This window comes from Chelonia mydas, chromosome 4 (genome assembly GCF_015237465.2).
Source record: "Chelonia mydas isolate rCheMyd1 chromosome 4, rCheMyd1.pri.v2, whole genome shotgun sequence".
NCBI classification, from domain to species: Eukaryota; Metazoa; Chordata; order Testudines; family Cheloniidae; genus Chelonia; species Chelonia mydas.
The window spans coordinates 58502091-58519541 of NC_057852.1; the positions used below are offsets into that span (position 1 = coordinate 58502091).

A 17451-nucleotide genomic window follows, 5' to 3' on the forward strand; every position below is an offset into this window, starting at 1 on the left:
AAGAAATCTGATGAGGTTCAATAAGGATAAGTGCAGGGTCCTGCACTTAGGACGGAAGAACCCAATGCACTGCTACAGACTAGGGACCGAATGGCTAGGCAGCAGTTCTGCGGAAAAGGACTTAGGGGTGACAGTGGACGAGAAGCTGGATATGACTCAGCAGTGTGCCCTTGTTGCCAAGAAGGCCAATGGCATTTTGGGATGTATAAGTAGGGGCATAGCGAGCAGATCAAGGGACGTGATCGTTCCCCTCTATTCGACATTGGTGAGGCCTCATCTGGAGTACTGTGTCCAGTTTTGGGCCCCACACTACAAGAGGGATGTGGATAAATTGGAGAGAGTCCAGCGAAGGGCAACAAAAATGATTAGGGGTTTGGAACACATGACTTATGAGGAGAGGCTGAGGGAACTGGGATTGTTTAGTCTGCAGAAGAGAAGAATGAGGGGGGATTTGATAGCTGCTTTCAACTACCTGAAAGGGGGTTCCAAAGAGGATGGCTCTAGACTGTTCTCAATGGTAGCAGATGACAGAACGAGGAGTAATGGTCTCAAGTTGCAATGGGGGAGGTTTAGATTGGATATTAGGAAAAACTTTTTCACTAAGAGGGTGGTGAAACACTGGAATGCGTTACCTAGGGAGGTGGTAGAATCTCCTTCCTTAGAGGTTTTTAAGGTCAGGCTTGACAAAGCCCTGGCTGGGATGATTTAATTGGGGATTGGTCCTGCTTTGAGCAGGGGGTTGGACTAGATGACCTCCTGAGGTCCCTTCCAACCCTGATATTCTATGATTCTATGAATGGTCTCACTAATGCCATCCACCGTGGTAATACAACCACCATGTTCCTACTTGATATTCCCTGCATATACACCTACAAATCTTGTTTTCTCTCTTAGCTACAGTATTGCACTGGTAGCTCACGTCCAACTGGTTGTCTACAGTGACCTGTAAATCCTTTTCAGTGTTACTGCATTCCACGATACAGTCACTCATCCTATACGTGTGACCTACAATCTTTGTTCCTTGAAGTATGATCTTGTAATTGGTTGTATTAAGAAGGCATGTTAAATGAGTTCATCTTGCCATTGGAAACAGTTGACTCTCTGTAACTGTTATTTACCACTTCACCAAAATGTCCACCATCTGTAAATTTTACCAGTAATAATTTTATGTTTTCTTCCAGATCATTGATAAAGATATTGAATTGTATTGGGCTGAGAGTAGATCCTTTTGGAAACCCACTAGAAACACTGCCACTGGATGATGTTTCCCCATTTACAATTACTTTTTTGCAATATCCATTAACTAGTTTTTAATTCATTTACTATGAGCTACATTCATTTTACAGAGCTTTTTTTTTTTTAAAAAAAATCAGAATGTAAAGTGGGACTAAGTCAAATGCCTTACAAAAGTCTATTATATGAATAAAACTTGTAACCTCACCAAAAAAGAGAGTTTGACTAGACCTATTTCCCATACAATCTTTTGTGCTTCTCATACTTAAAGTATTCTCAGCTTTTCTTGTCCAAGGAAGTCAGGCCCACTGCTCCTTAGGTTATGGGTCATGGGTCAGGTCCCTTCCTTACAATCGTCATAGGCAGCTACAGCTGTCAGCCAGGAAGCAAGCAGAGTCATAGAACTCTCCCCCTCCAATTCCTGGTCAGAAATAGATCTGTCATAATTACAAAAAATGTGTGTGTAGAACAGTCAACTCACCAGCCAGCATGGCCCTCAGAGCATCTAGCCAACAGCCATTCCAGCTATAGCGGGCTGCTATTTCTCGTGACCCTCCGGCCATGTCACATTTTAATTCCATCCCTTCCTCCTCCTTCGCAACATCTTTGCTTGCTTCAAGAGCAAAGTGAACTACTTAAAAATGCCAAAGGTATTCTCTGTCAGCTCTCCCATTTTTATTTTTCATGTCACTGAGTGTTCTTGATTCCATATAATATACAAAAATAGCATCGCTCATGAAAAGCTTACATAATCTAAGAAGGAGATTTTCAAAAGCAACTAGGGGATTAAGGGACACATGTTCCATTGATTTTTCTGTGTAATATATGCCCAAGAGGTTTAGGAGCATTTCCAAAAGCCTCCCTCTAAGAGACTAATGCCCTGGGAAATATAGATGGAAGTGGTCTAGAGGATCTTTTTCACTACCATAGTTCTAACAAAGGTTTTCAGTATGTACACTGCAAGAGTGGATTTCTAGGAATGATATGCAACAAGAGGTGGTTCCCTTAGTAAACAGATTTTGAGAGATCATTCTAAGCATAAGAAGTAGCATGAAAAAAATGCATTAAGAGAGGCATAGTAAAAGCACGGGCAATTTTTTCCCAGTTGTCACAAACATCCCTCCACCCACCCCAAAAACCAAAAGATTAAAAAAAAGTCTAATGATTTTTAAGCCAAACAACACATTTGAGGTTTTTATTTGCCTTACAGTATTGACCTTCTTTGTAAAGCCCTTTGAGATCTAAAGATGAAAACCACTATATGAGAAATAGGCATTGTTATTTAGGGTTTATATTCTCAAGTTTTTCTCTGAAACAATAAGGTTTAGACTTTTTTTTTTTAAATGAAAACAGATTCTCAGGTAACATATTGATTCCAATAGTTGAGGCTAAAAAAACAATGCAAAAATTGGTAAACAAAATCATGAGAGTTGGTAACACTATTCGTTCAATTACTTCCCTTTCCTAAGGGATTTTTCTTTTTAAGTTTGCTTACCTCCATAGCTGCCACTGTGCTTCTTTTTCTTGGTTCCAAGTTTACTGCTAAATGTATTTCAATGACAGATATTGCACTGACAACCACTGCATGAGATGCTCGGCCAATATGGGAGGGGGACTGAGGCATTATGGACTTCCTACTTTTCTACCATCAGCTGTGCAAAATTCAAGGTCCCAGACAGGCACTTTTCCCTGAAAGGTGCTGGCCACACTATTCAGCAAATCACTTGAGCCTGTGCTTAACTTTGAGCAAATGAGAAGTCCCATTCAAGTCAATAGGACTACTCAGGAACTCAAAATTAAACACATGCGTAAGAGCTCTTCTGGATCAAGGTCAGACTGTTCAGCACAGGATCAAGCTACAAGTGAGGAGATCAAGCCACAAGTGAGCAGGTTAGGCACTTAGATTCTTCTGTGGTCAGGATGAAAGGTGCCCAGCCGTCTGGAGCAGAGCTAGGAATTTCCTTGCTCTGCACATTGCTGCTGACTGCACAGATAATCAGGTACAAGTTCAGGCACTTTCCAAGGTGGGAAAAGCAAAAAAGAGAAACAGCAGAACAACAGAGAGTTAGGCACAAGTAGAAAAGTTAGAGATGGAAAGATTTTAGAAGAATATTGCCAACTTCAGATCAACAAATTATTAACTTTAGTCCAAATTCAATGTAAGATCTAATGATGTGATATGCACAGCAACTGTGTGGACAGGCATTTCTGATGAGGTATTAGAGGGAGAGGTTTGTGAACTCCAGACTATGCCATAGCAGAGAAAGGACCCTAGCCCATGAGAGAGGCTCAGCAAACATGAGGGATCTGAGGCTAATGCAAATATTCCTATAATTATATATATGTGTGTGTGTATATATATACACACACACACACACACCAAGGAGATTCTCTTGTCTTTGAGTAGAGGCATAAGTTGTACACTCAGAAGTATTATTTATGTCTTTAATGAGGTCTGTTTGTATACTGTGATACAAGTTTTAATTACTGCTACAAAAAAGTCTTTAGAACCATTCCAATGGAATAAAGACTTTACAGACACACTGTTCACTCACCAATAAAAGATCTACAAGTTCCTAAATTCCTAAAGGCAGTAGCTTGAACACAATAGAACCTCATTTTTCTCCATTTAACTAAAAGGAAAATAGCTAAAAAATAGATGACTTTCAAACCAAATCTTGTTGTCTGATATATATATATATATATATAAGCTATTATTTAAACTAGATTAAAGCGTAGTTTGTGAAAGCCAAGCTAAGACTTTGCGCAATAGAGAGAAGATGGGAAATCCACATTCCAGTAAGGAAGACCTGATTGTCAGAAGATTTTTAAAAAATTTAAGAACATAAGACATGAGTAGAAGCCTTTACATGTTTATTGTCTGGTGTAAATAGCTTCATGTTGTTCTAGTTTATTTTTAAAAAGCAGCTATTACTAGAACGATCTTACATAAAAACAATTAAGAATTCTCAACTGACATTCAAAAAAGTGTTTTATGACATCACTTTGATGAGGCCAATGAATGAAAAGCATGTCCCTTCCATAGAAGTTCACGCCTCTGACCAATGCACATTTTTTTAAAAGGCTACTGGCATCCCCAAGCCCACTATCAAGAAGGACGATTTTTTAAAAGGGTTATGAAAGCTTCAAACTTTTTGAAATACATATTTTCCATCATGAGCAAAAAGCTTCTGTCTCTTCATTTAGGTGCAGCATACCTCATATGTTTTCAATTTACATAAAGATGATGAAACTTAACTCCATACAGAGACAAACAAAATACAATGAACTCAAAGCCACAGTTTGTAAAATGCTCACTTGCGTTGCACATGATTTTTTGCGAGTGTTAAAATATTCACTATTTGATCTCCAGAGCGCCAAACAAATTCTCTTCTATCCCTCCCTCCAACACACTGTCAAGTTATAATTTTTAAATTTCAACACCTCTCCAGTACTGTTTGGTGTCTATGCTTTGATGATTTATTGTGGTTCTAACTCACACTTTTAACAAAGCAGCCACCACTATGAAAATCTAACTTGTTGACTGTAAAAAAAAAATTGCGTATTACAAACCTACGATTTAAAATGGAAAGATCTAGTAAGTAGAGACATGTTAACATGGTAGTCTTGATTTTAAAAGAGAAAGACTGGGATGAATCAGATGCAGGTCCCATATTATCAGAATTCCCACAGTTTGGGGTTGGAGGCTGAGATAAAAGTTGCAGACTGGATAAACTGTTCTAGTCTGGACTTAGTTCTACTATAGGATGAATGCGTAATTTCTTCTTCCTAAGCCTTTTCTGGTAAAACTGGCATCAGTGTGGCTGTTATTCTCCATTTCTTCATGAACTATCAATATTAACTATATTTTGCTATCTTTTTTTCACCACACCATTTGCATCTATGGCAACAAATTCTCTAATGCCCTTTTTTCCCTTTTGAGCCAACAGACCATTGCAAGTGAAAAGCAATTAAGGAGTTGGACAGTCTACAGCTATACTCTGTTTTCCAATAGATCAGTGTCACGGTAGCTGACTAACCAGTTTCAGGCCCAAGTATTTTAATTTTCACATTAACAAACATGTCTATGAATAGTCCGGGTGTGTGTACATATATCCTTTAGAAGAAGATACAGAGTGTTATACATTGACAATCTGTAAGTACAATGCATCTTGTTGATCTAAGTTAAGATTGTTATGTTAACACATAGGAATAAATACCTTAACAATGTTTGTAAGTTAATATATGGACTGGAAGAGTAAAGCAATTTACCTCAACTAGTTATTTTTATAATTTTTAATCCATAGTATTTTTTTAAAAGGGTTTGATTAATGTAGTTTTAGGTAGAGAAACCTTTTTTTTTTTTTCCAAATTGAAGTTAAACTGTTTCAGGTCAAACAAAGTGTTTCATTTGAGGAGTTTTATTTAATCTATTAATTTTTTTAAATAAAACTGAAGTGAATTTTAAATTGAAAATAAAAACATTTCATTTAGTAAACACTGAAACACTATATTAGAATTTAAAATTTTCTTTTTTCCCTGACAAACAGAGCAAATTTGCCACAAATCACAAAATGTTTCTATCAACCTGAATCTGCATATTTTTCGCAAAAAAAAATAATTCATTTGAAATATTTTGTGCAGCTCTAGTGGTCAGCTGATCTTTATTGGGGATGGGGGAGGAGGATCTTCCTTACAAATTATTTGAGTGATTAACCTTTTTTGTCTAAGATGCACAGCAAATATCTAGTCTAAAACACTATTTGAAATTAGAGAAAGATCAATAAAATCCCCACTGCATCCGATGAAGTGAGCTGTAGCTCACGAAAGCTCATGCTCAAATAAATTGGTTAGTCTCTAAGGTGCCACAAGTACTCCTTTTCTTTTTATTTATTAAGGTACAGCTGTTAGGGTTGCTAAAAATAAGGTTGTTGGAAAAATACATACTCTACTTAGAGATGGGAGATTTAGTCTGTAAATGGTAGTGGGAGGAAAGAGGAGTTATAGAATGCAATCATATGTTCTATAATAGTATCATTTTAATGATCATTTTAAAGCCACAAAGCATTAACAAGGTCAATTCAGCAATAACTTTAAAAGATTCTCTGAGTAGGAATTGAGGGAAGACTCACTTAGAGGAGAATACAGGGGACATTTTTAGGAATTTCTTTCCCTCTCCCATGAAAGTTGCATTTCCAGTTTATAAAACAGCTCAGTCATTTGAATCAGCCACAGAACAAAGTGACAATGAGACATTTTCTGCTAAACAAAAACACACTTACTGGTCTTCAAAGAATCATTTGTCTCTGAATTGGACATGACTGTTTTGCTAAATCTAAGCCATAAATTATTAACAGAATGTATTTGGGAGGGTCCATCTGTTTACAAGATTTTATAGTTTTTAAAAAGAAAATGGTCGAATTAACACCTTTATAGCAAGAATAGCTTCTGAAAACCTGATTTAAATGAGGTGAGTATCTACTAGGTAAATGCTACTTAGAGCACAGCCTTAGAAATTGATTTGTTAATGACACCCATCCTGCCCAGATGAACCTTACATTGTTGCTTACAGGCGTGAAGGATCTAGATGTTATCTATACTAATAAAACATTAATCAAGGGCCATATTTATAGGAGGCACTCTATAAATCAGGTCAAGGCAGGTCAGAGCTGCATAATAAGAAACAACTACAGGCTAGATCTTAGTACTGTAACTGAACACCCTTGTTACTTTTTTTTGGCCCTTGGGATCAAAACTAGTAGAGATCAAAACACCTCCGAATGGTGTTTCTCTTGACATAAACCCAAGTAAACTCATTCATTAGGACAGTCATTACTTTTGCACATCTTGAGAATCTCCATAAATTTTAAAAGAAAAGTCTTAAATAGCCATTTCCCCAATTCCTAAGAAGTTGAAGGGTTACTTTCTATTGTACTAGGTTTGACACATCTGATAAATTTCACATGACATACTAAAAGAAAATTTTTTCAGCTGCTTTTCATTCAGTTTCATCACATCTCAGTATCTGCCCTGCTACTGCAAAGTTCATTTTCTAGTGTGATTGATTCTCATGCTCTTTAGTTACCAAGTAACAGGAATCTTTTTTATTTAAATAAAAAATTGCCTTTGTCACATTGTTCTACAGTTAACTAACTATAAAGCTTTTTAGCGAAAAGTAAATATTGCTCTTGGTCTGCTTTAACAATCAATTCCTAATGAAGGAAATATTGATAATTCCGATGAGTGCCACTGCAAGTCAAAGATCATGCCCCTGTCAACTGCTCTGTCATTTTCCATAAATCTCAGCAATATTATACAGATATTGATTGAGCATTAAACCTCATTGGTAATATTAAAAGGGGTTTTTTACATATATTTAAAGTAATACATTATATTATGCACTTCTGTCCTACTGTATAATGTACTTGGATTATAAAAGGACTAAGCCCTAAATAAATTAAACAAAAGTTAGTGTTACAATTCTTAGTTAGAACTCACTCCCCGTACACAAAAGAGTAGCTAATAAAAATTATAGCATCAGTGATATGAGCCCACAGAGAGAAGAAGAAAGAAAATCCATAAGACACTGATGAGATAGAATGCTTATTAAAAAATTACAGGAAGAAACTTAAGATTCTGTAAGTTGCCATATTTTAATATTACAACTATCAAGAGTATTAAGGAATGCACAATCATGTTTGTAAAACTCAAAATGATTGATTGAAAGGAGAACTGAACTACTGATTTGCATCATAAACCAGGGAAAAATACTAGTATTTGCAGATCAAAAGTCTCAAACCTCACAATGTGCTGAAAGCTACGATCAGGGAGCCATCAAATACTCTGACATAAAACACAAAAGTTACCTTCCTTCGTTGACAAGTTCAATAAATGCTAGGCCTGCATTCTTCTGTATTGAGTTCTGCCACTCCTGTAAAATAAAAGAAAGAAGGGGAAGCACTTAGTTTTATAAAAATAGGTGAAAAAGCAATGTACGTATTCTAAGCAGAATTATCAGACTATAATTATTTGAGGAGAAAGCCATAGCATCAAGTCAAAGTAAGCTAAGAGATCCCTGAAAAAAACATGGACTATTACATATTTCTTTTGACTCCAGTTTATCTGCCTATTTAACATCATGTGATGTCACAATCTAATTTCAAACGGGTCTCCTAATTCCTCTAGTTCACTGATGCACTAGTCTCTGCTTCAACGAATCTTGGTAATGTAGCCTATGCGTTGGTCACACTTCTTTCAGTTTCATTTTTAAGCCCTATCATTTCAAATACACTATGATTTTCCTTATTGTCCAAAGGATGACTGGTTATATACTGGCAACACTGATGCCATCTTCTCGCAAAGGTATAACACCACTCCCCCAAAATCAGTCCTATATTTTCATGTTATCAACTATTAGATCATGGAGACCTGTTATCTTTCCAGATTTTTGTACATATTAACATTTTTCTAAGGGCATGGCTAAACCAGAGAATTTACAGCGGCCCTGTAAACCATCTAATGTAGCCACTTTAAGCTGACTGGAGAGAGCTCTCCCATTGGCTTAGCTACGCCAGCCCCCACGATTGGCAGAAGCTATGTTGGCGGGAGAAGCTCTCCCACCAACATAGCGCAGCGCACATCAGTGCTTATGTCAGCATAACTTATGTCAGAGGGGTGATTTATTCTCTCTCTCTCACACACAGCGACATAAATTATGCCAACATAAGCTGTAGTGTAGACATAGCCTAAGTATGCAGCAGTGGCAGGAATGTTACATATACTATATATTCACATTATGTTTAATGGGGCCCTAATGTGTAATAGCACACCTCCCAATATGCATTGTTTTCCCATGAAAGCGCCACACAGCTCAGTAACTCATTTGCTAATTCATGCTCCTATTCATGGAACTCATAAGAGTTCATCTCCCCTGCAATAACTTAAGCCCCTTTCTTGACAATGCCCTATAAAGGAACCATTCTTCAATGGCAGAGGGATGGCCGGATCTAATGTGTCTTTTCCATATCTAACTTCCATGCTTTTTTGCAGTTTGGTCTGGTTAGAATTTTATGTCCACAATGTTCTTAAAAATCACACTCATCACTCACTTCAGCACTGTCATCATTGTCCTTTTAATCTCATCAGCACACACACGACAGACAGAAAATGTAAAAATGAAAAGGTTTCTTGAAAGCAATGGCATATTTCAAAGCATAGGACTTTTTTTCTGATCTCGAGTCAGCAGGTGAAAAAGTCACATTCCTTCTCAGTTTCATTTATTAAAACAGCATGTATAATTTTAAATTCTCTCTCACAATCATTGTCACAAAGATTAGATCACACAACAAAATCAATAGCACAGTATTGTTTCTTTGTGCCTCCAATCCCAAGCAAGACAAACTTCAAGATTTTTTAAAATTCAAGCTATCAAAGAAAGGGAAGACATGCGAAATCTGAACTCTCATAGTTCTGATTCCTCAAGGTCTTAGGTGCTTTTACATATTGTATTAACATACTATAGTTTTGAAGAGCTCAAGGATAAAGCTATCTCTAGTGAAATGAGTGAGATTGGCATATATTATTTCTCATGAGATGCAATGAATTTTTACGACCATAGCTCAGTACCTTACATCCATTATCAAGCAATTTTAATTATAATCTTACCAATTAAGCCTCTACTTACTCACTGTATTTGAATTTTTTTTTGCTCCACCTTACTATTCACTAGCTTTCATTGTTATCACGTAAATCCTGCTGATGTTGCTCCTGTCCTACTTCCCCTAGCCCTCCCTACTATCTTATTACCCTCCCCACATTGTTTTAAAATACTTTGTAAGCATCTTGCGAAAGCATTACTCCTCTTTATTAGGAAACACCTAGCACACTTTTGGGTGCTGTTAATATTATCAACAAAAACCCCACAATAATGAATAAATACACAAAAGCTTTTTTCATCTTAAATCAAGCTGTAAATATTTAACATTGTATAACAAAGATAATGTAGTATATAGGGTTCTCCACAAACTTTACAGAAGCTCAGGAAAAGTAAATTAAAGAATTATTTTTCTATTTATGACATTGTCCATCTGTTTCTTCATGCTAACAATGGCTTTCTTCTTGAATAGCACTGCAATGCTTTAAAACTTAATTGGCGAAGATGGAAGTTGCCAAAAGTGAAGAGAAAGTGCATTTATCATGATATCTTTCAGCATTTTTCTCCACATCAGAAACAATTATCAAAGGAGGCGTTAGTCTAAACAATTTCATAAACCACAGCTGAACACGCCCTAAAGCGAGCTTTAATAGTTGAAAGAGACGCTTAATGGTCATCGTCTTTCATGATCAATTCAATATTTCACCACAGCATATACACCCTCTACAACAATTATATTCACTATGCATCTTGCATTGTTATCGCAAGATCTTAGTTATTCATTTCCCAAAGGTACTGATGAAAAACATGTTAAAAGGCTCAAACTCAACCACTAATGCAACTAAATAACTACACAACACATTCAAGCACTTTGAAAAGGAAGGACTATAAGAAGAGATCAACAAAGTCAATAATTTCATACTTGTTCTAAGCTCTACTTAATTGACTGTCATTTCCTGTGGCTATAAATGTTTACCGTCTAGCAGACATAAGCTACTTCTAATGCTCTTGGTCAGTGTACAATGTACAGTGAAGCAGAAAAGAACAGAAGCATTAAACACCATCATAAGCATTGGCTCCAATGAAAATATTAATAAGCATTTGCAAGAGCCCATGGGTCTGAAATTATATTTTATTCAAATGCTCTAATGAGAGAATTTCTGACCTTATAATTAATATTTCACCAGCCTTTTAATGGGAGATGTAACCACTTTGAAAAGTATACTAAAAGTGATCTAAATACACTGTAGTTTTTTTTAAATACTATCGCTTTTCTTGAAATGCTGTTTTATGACTTCTTTGAACAATATCAGTTTCATTAACGATATAGATTCTGGTACACCTCCCGCAGCAACATTACAGAAGGGGAACTATTTCTCTCACAATGTGAACAACATCATCAGCTGTTAGATAAAGCAGCAAGTTGTATTTACACTAATAATGTTTTAAAATATATACCTAAAATTAATTCAAAACTAGCAGTGCAGAGTCAAGCAAGCTTGACAGCACAGCAGAAGCATATAAAGGTGTACTGCTCTTTGAATTATTTTGTTCTCACTAAAATACTGTTTAAGGGTCAAGACTGAGTTTATTCTCAGCACATTCTTCTTAGCATTAGTCTTCAAAATGAAGAACAAAGGTATAGGGTGAAATCCTGGTCCTATTTCATCCATAGTGTTTGTGAGGAAACAATGCACAAATTGATGAAAAAGTTCTTGTAACAACTTGATTAAAATAACCCTGGAAAGTGTGGGGGGGCGGGGGGAGGGAATCTTAGAAGCAGAAACAAAGAAAAAAAGAGAAAGAAAGTGGAAAACAGAGTATTTCAGTAACTTTAAAAATAACATTACTACAGGACACTTACACAATTGGAATTTAATTTAATGTCTATGACATTATGAAACTTCCCATTTTAATAAAAAAGGCGAATTCATAAATCAAAATTCAGCGTATTTAATAGCAAGACATACATAAATGAGTAACTCATGCAATATAACAAAAGGGGCTTGCAAATTTAAGAGTACCACTCTATACCTCTCAGTTGACATAAATAAACTTGCTAAATAAGTTCTCATAAAGAACTAAATGGAGTAATGAATTTATAATTTCTTTGCCAATTTACTATTAGTCTCAAATTAAATATATTGCACTAACTAAAAGGTGGCTAACTTCATATTTTCATCTCATGATTTAATCAGATACTTAGAATATGACCAATCTAATAATAAACACATATTGATAGTATCATACACTACACGCAGAAGCAGATTTATTGAAGCCACAAACATGTAACTAAGAATAAGTGATCCAATGACAATCAAAATTTTATATATATCACTGCAATTTTTGGTTCAGCTAATGGGAAGGGCTCCAAAACACTTTGTTTCACACCCTCTTTTCTGGATCTGATTCTAGCCATCATATCATGCTCATGAATCCTATCCAGAGAAGAGCATAAGAAGGAAAATGTTTTGGTGCCCTTCCCACTAGTCATACCAAAAATTGCAGTGATGTTTACGTCAGAAAGCATGCTTGTCCTGAACGCTATCATATAACACAAGAAGCACATATGGGTGGAGCCTAGTGTTAGCCTTGACCAAGTAACGTGTTAAAATACAAGTTGTCCTGCCAACACAAGGGTTTTTAAATATGTTTGCTCATGCTCTCAAAAATTATCCTATTTAGATAAGGCCTATCCTAGCTTCTCTTCCAACCTCACCAATTCAAGTTACTGGTGGAAGTAATTGCCAGAATCCCCGTGTGTCACCATTTCTTTGTTCAAGAGTTCACTGCTTCAAATAAGGGACCTCAATTTGTGTAAGACATTGAAATTAACAACTCCACCCTGCATAGTACATCAGCTCCTGGCCAAAAACTTCCTGACCCTGTGGGTACCATATGCTGGCCTCTAGTCTATGGGTATGTGTATACTGCAATTAGCCACACCTGGCCTGTTCCAGCTGACTCAGGCTTGGGCTACAGGGCTGTCTAACTGAGATGTAAACATTCAGCCTTGGGAGCCTGAGCTCTGAGACCCTCCCCCATCATGGGGTCCATTCCCTTTGCCAATCCCACCAAAGCTCCCATCTGGTGAACAGGAGAGGCCTTTAAACATCTGTACAAACCTTTTCTTTCAAAGGTACACCGGTAGCCATTTGATAGCATCAATACCATTGTAAAGGAAATGAATACTCTTTAACACTTAAATTTCCGTACTTTCAGTAAGCACAGTAAGCACAAGCACAAAGGATGTCTAGGAAAAAGGAGAATTCAGAAAAAGTCTCAGACTAGCAGTATCCAACGTTTTTGGCCTGATGGCTGAAATATTTTTTTAAATGGTCAATACTCAAAAGCAGATTCTCTGCTCCCCTTTGCCACTCAGGCAGTAAAACAATCAGAAGCCACCCATAAGCCCGTGGCATGGGGATACGTGTGGCATGGGGTGCCATGTAGCAGACAGAGTTGGCACTGCTATGTCCTACACTGCCTTCTCTGCAGCTCATGATGTAGCGCACATGCCAAGGGTGAGGTGGAAGTAGCTGCACTGTGGTGCCCTGAGGTTATCCCCAGCTGTTGTGTGGTCCCTAGAGAACCTTTGCTAGCCCTTAGGCTGCTGAAATCTAAACTAGGACTGAGGCAGAGAATCAGGGAAATACAACTAGTTGCTGGTTCTCAACTTCTCTTCTTTCACCTTTCTGAGGCTCCCAAGCAGTTGTGTAGAGAGGGGAGCCATTCTTTGCGAAGTGCTCCCCTAGGCTCAGATACAGTCAGCCACGCTCCATTCTGCTTTCCTTGGGGCTTCAGCAGACTGGCAATAGAGCAAGCACGACTACTCTCCTGCTCCCTCTTCCAAGTGTATTCTTGATATTGACTGAAAAGCAAGGCATGGCAGCAGCTCATCTGTGTAAATTTTCCCATATATAAGTATGAAATTGAACCAAAACTTCATTCACTATACTGGAGAGTCAATAAGAAGTGTGATCATATATTTGTGTGTGTGTGTGTATATACACACACACACATTTATATAAAATATACATATGTATGTATATGTGTGTGTGTATACACATATACACACACACACACTTTTTTTTACTAGACATCTCTCTTTAATCTGGTAACTTCATCACTGACGAAGTCCAAGGAATCTCCTTTATGATAGTGATGAAACAGTTTAAAAATATTAAATATTACTTGAAACAGGGACAAAGAACATGTATACACAGCCACAATTAAAATTAATGCCAAAATTTTTATCTTCACACTTTCAGGAAGCAGTTATTCCAAGTACATTTCAAATAAGAAGCCCAACATATAACAAGCTATAACACATACTATTAATTGTATCAAAATCCTGTATATCTAATTAAACAATTTAATTACTAAGCAAACGTGTATATCTTCAGCCAGATATCCATAGATCGGTAGGTAGGTAGATATAGATAGATACTGATTTATTTTAAATTTGCAAAATGGTCTACCAATAGCTTTTGGATAATTCCTCCCCTCCCCCATCAGTTTTAAGTTATATGAATATCTCCACTGCTCCATATTCGTATTTTTAAAGCATTTTCCAGTGTGTTTGAAATTTAAATCCAGAAATGAGAAAAAAAGGTGGCAAATCAGTAGATACTTCATCCTTTGCTGTATAACTTATGGGAAGTTTTAATCATTTATTTCAATAACGAAAAAAGTGAGAAGGATGACTTCAACCCTGACAAATGTGAATGAACCACCAAGGAACAGGGTGAGAAAATGTGTTAACATATGGCTAAGACACATATTATACACTAGACTAAAGGTCAGATCTGCACAAAAAACTTGCTCATGGAGAGATATAGTAATCTTTAAGTGCCTAAAGTAAACTATCAAGAACTTTTCAACAGTGTTTGCACTTGATGTCAGCACTCTCTCAGCACTACATCGACTATAAGCTTTGGTAAACTTGGCAATAAAGAATATAGAGTGAAAAGTAGCAGACTATCTTAGCTGATTCTTCATAGCGTAGAAGAGAAAACTATACAGTAAACTGAACAATTGTCAACCAACACAAATCTATGTACAGTCCAAGTATAGCAAATTGTTTTGACACATGTAGCTGCAACTCCACCAAGGGTGAAATCCTGGCCTCAATGAAGTCATTGGGATTTGAGACCAGGATTTCATCCTGATTTAAGCCAAATAAAGCTGAAGAGGGAAACCCTATTTAGAATTTCCACACTAAAAGTAAACGTATGTACTGGTGTAAGTAGATGTTAAGCACTATAAAAGAACTGCAAAGCTACAAAAGTATGTGATGTCTTTCAAAACAAAAGTACTGAAGAAATAAATCTTCAGATTCACTGACTGTGTGTAGATCATGCATAGATATATGATAGATATAGATAGATCATAAATATATGATAAGAAAAATGTCTAGTATTGACAAACTATCAAAAAAGGAATTAGACAACATAGAACTAGATCTGAATTTTGACAATTACACAACACAAAGTACCTTGCAAGAAATATTTACTGCTGTTCCGAGCATATAGAAAGTTGATGAATTGTTAAAAGAAATTTGACCAAAAAATTTCAATAGTTTTTTTTTAATTTAAAGATTTACTCATTATGATATTGTTCCATACTAAACAATGGCCCCTTTATGTCAGCCTTAACTTCGCGTCAATCTAGCCAAGTCAAGTTCTCTCACTAATCAGTAAAGAGGATTTGATTTCAACAAGGGTGATAAAAGTTGCTCTAACCCTACCCAGCTACAAGCTCTCAACAGATGATCATCATTAAGCCTCTATCAAGGGTCCACGTACTGAAGCTCTACAAATGTGTCCTATTAGTACATAGTCCGTCTGTTTGGCAACTCCAGTCTTCAAGAGAAATGGCAGCTGTTGCCCTCCAAGGTCTGAAGTCAAGTCTTTAGGGAATCTGAAAGCCCAACTGGAAAAAGCAAGGCCTGTTCATTAGAGACTGCTCCAGGGGAAACTTGCAGGGCTGCCATTAGAACTATATAAAAGAGCTAATTATTTTTATAAAAGACTTTAAAACTATCAAATGCACTCAGATACAATAAAAAGTATTTATTGCTTGCATTCCATTAAAAATACTTTTTTTTTTTTTTTAACAAAAAGCAAAGCAGCTAGTGACAGTGTACAACTAAAGCTTTTGTATTAAGCAATTTTAATAAGGTGGCAGAAAAGTGAATATGTCACTGGGTACAAAATTATGTAAAACATATAGATGAAATCAGAATTCTTAAAATATTTGGATTTGGTATGAAATTCACTTGATTCTATTAAGTACATTTGAAATAATGACATCCAAAGACGGGGGGGGGGGGGGGGGGTGCGTGTGTGCATACTTCCCTGAAAAATGCAAGAACTGGGAAAAAAATTAAGGTACTGAGAACTGACTTGACTAACATTCTTCTCAATTCTGCTGATTTTTTAAACCAATAGCAATATGAGTAGTTGGAAATGTCAAGGATGTGTCCAAAAATATATCAACACATCAGTTTTAAAAACTGTATTTGGCCCAATGAGTATCAAATTAACACTGAGCAAAGGACACAGAAAAGAGGAGGAAAAAAAATGTTAAAACCATAATGAAACACTTGTGGAAGAGTTGGAACACAGTTTATCTTAAGAAAGCAGCTATCCTTGTCCGATCTCATTTTCTGTGCGTTTTTGACAAGTAGATATATTTTATTTACATTAGAAAGGTATTTTTTAACATTTTAAATCATGCTATGGAATCAATGTTTCGTGTACTGAAATATTTTGCCAGCTGTATACCCTGATAACACTGTATGTATTGAATTCTAAAAAGGTAAAAACAGATCACTACTACAGAATATTTATTACATAGTAACAAATCTTTTAAAAGTGTTATATGAAATTCATTAGTGTTCCTTAATCAATTCCTGGATCAACATGCACATTAGCTTCTGACAGCCTAATTCAAAAAAGCAATTACAACCCCAGTCCTTATGTAAAAAGACGACAGAAAGCAACTATGTTAAACCAGTTAAAGAGAATGAAAATGTAAAGAAAACAGATTAAGAATGATTTATATCAATGCCTAGTGCTGAAGTTAATTACAACTAACCCAATAAAATAGTGCCTTTATTATTGTACAGCAAGTAATAGCCTTAGACACAGAAAACAGAACTCTTTCTGCTGACTTTTGCATGCTCAATTCCACAGCACACTACATTAAGAATTAAACAAGTAGTAAATAAGCCATACAGAAACAGCAGTTTTTAACTAAAAGCAGAAGACTCCCCTGCTGTTTAACCATTTGGGGTATTCCATTGTGAACAGTGCTTCCTACAAACTGGCATTATGTTATGTGGTAAATGCCTAAGATTACCTTATAATGAGAATTTAATTTCAACACCTAAAATGAGAGTTCAACTCACAAGCTTTTATAGATTCTGAAAACAAACTTCATGCATTTAAAATTGTGTTAACCTGCTTACTGAAGTACTAGATTATTCAGTGAAATACTAAGTACAATTTCATCCTGCAAAACAATACACATCAGTTACACTATAAGAATTTTAAAGAGTA

At 36.2% G+C, this 17451-nt stretch overlaps 1 protein-coding gene across 9 annotated transcripts in view; it reads right to left on the reverse strand.

Moving 5' to 3' along the window:
- Nucleotides 1-17451, reverse strand: part of LRBA (LPS responsive beige-like anchor protein) — a 549006-nt gene that overhangs the window by 360284 nt on the left and 171271 nt on the right. For all 9 annotated transcript variants that reach the window (XM_043545801.1, XM_043545802.1, XM_037897376.2 and 6 more), the window contains exon 35: nucleotides 8100-8164. In XM_043545801.1, the coding sequence (XP_043401736.1) occupies nucleotides 8100-8164 (65 nt within the window). The remainder of the gene's footprint in view (nucleotides 1-8099; nucleotides 8165-17451) is intronic.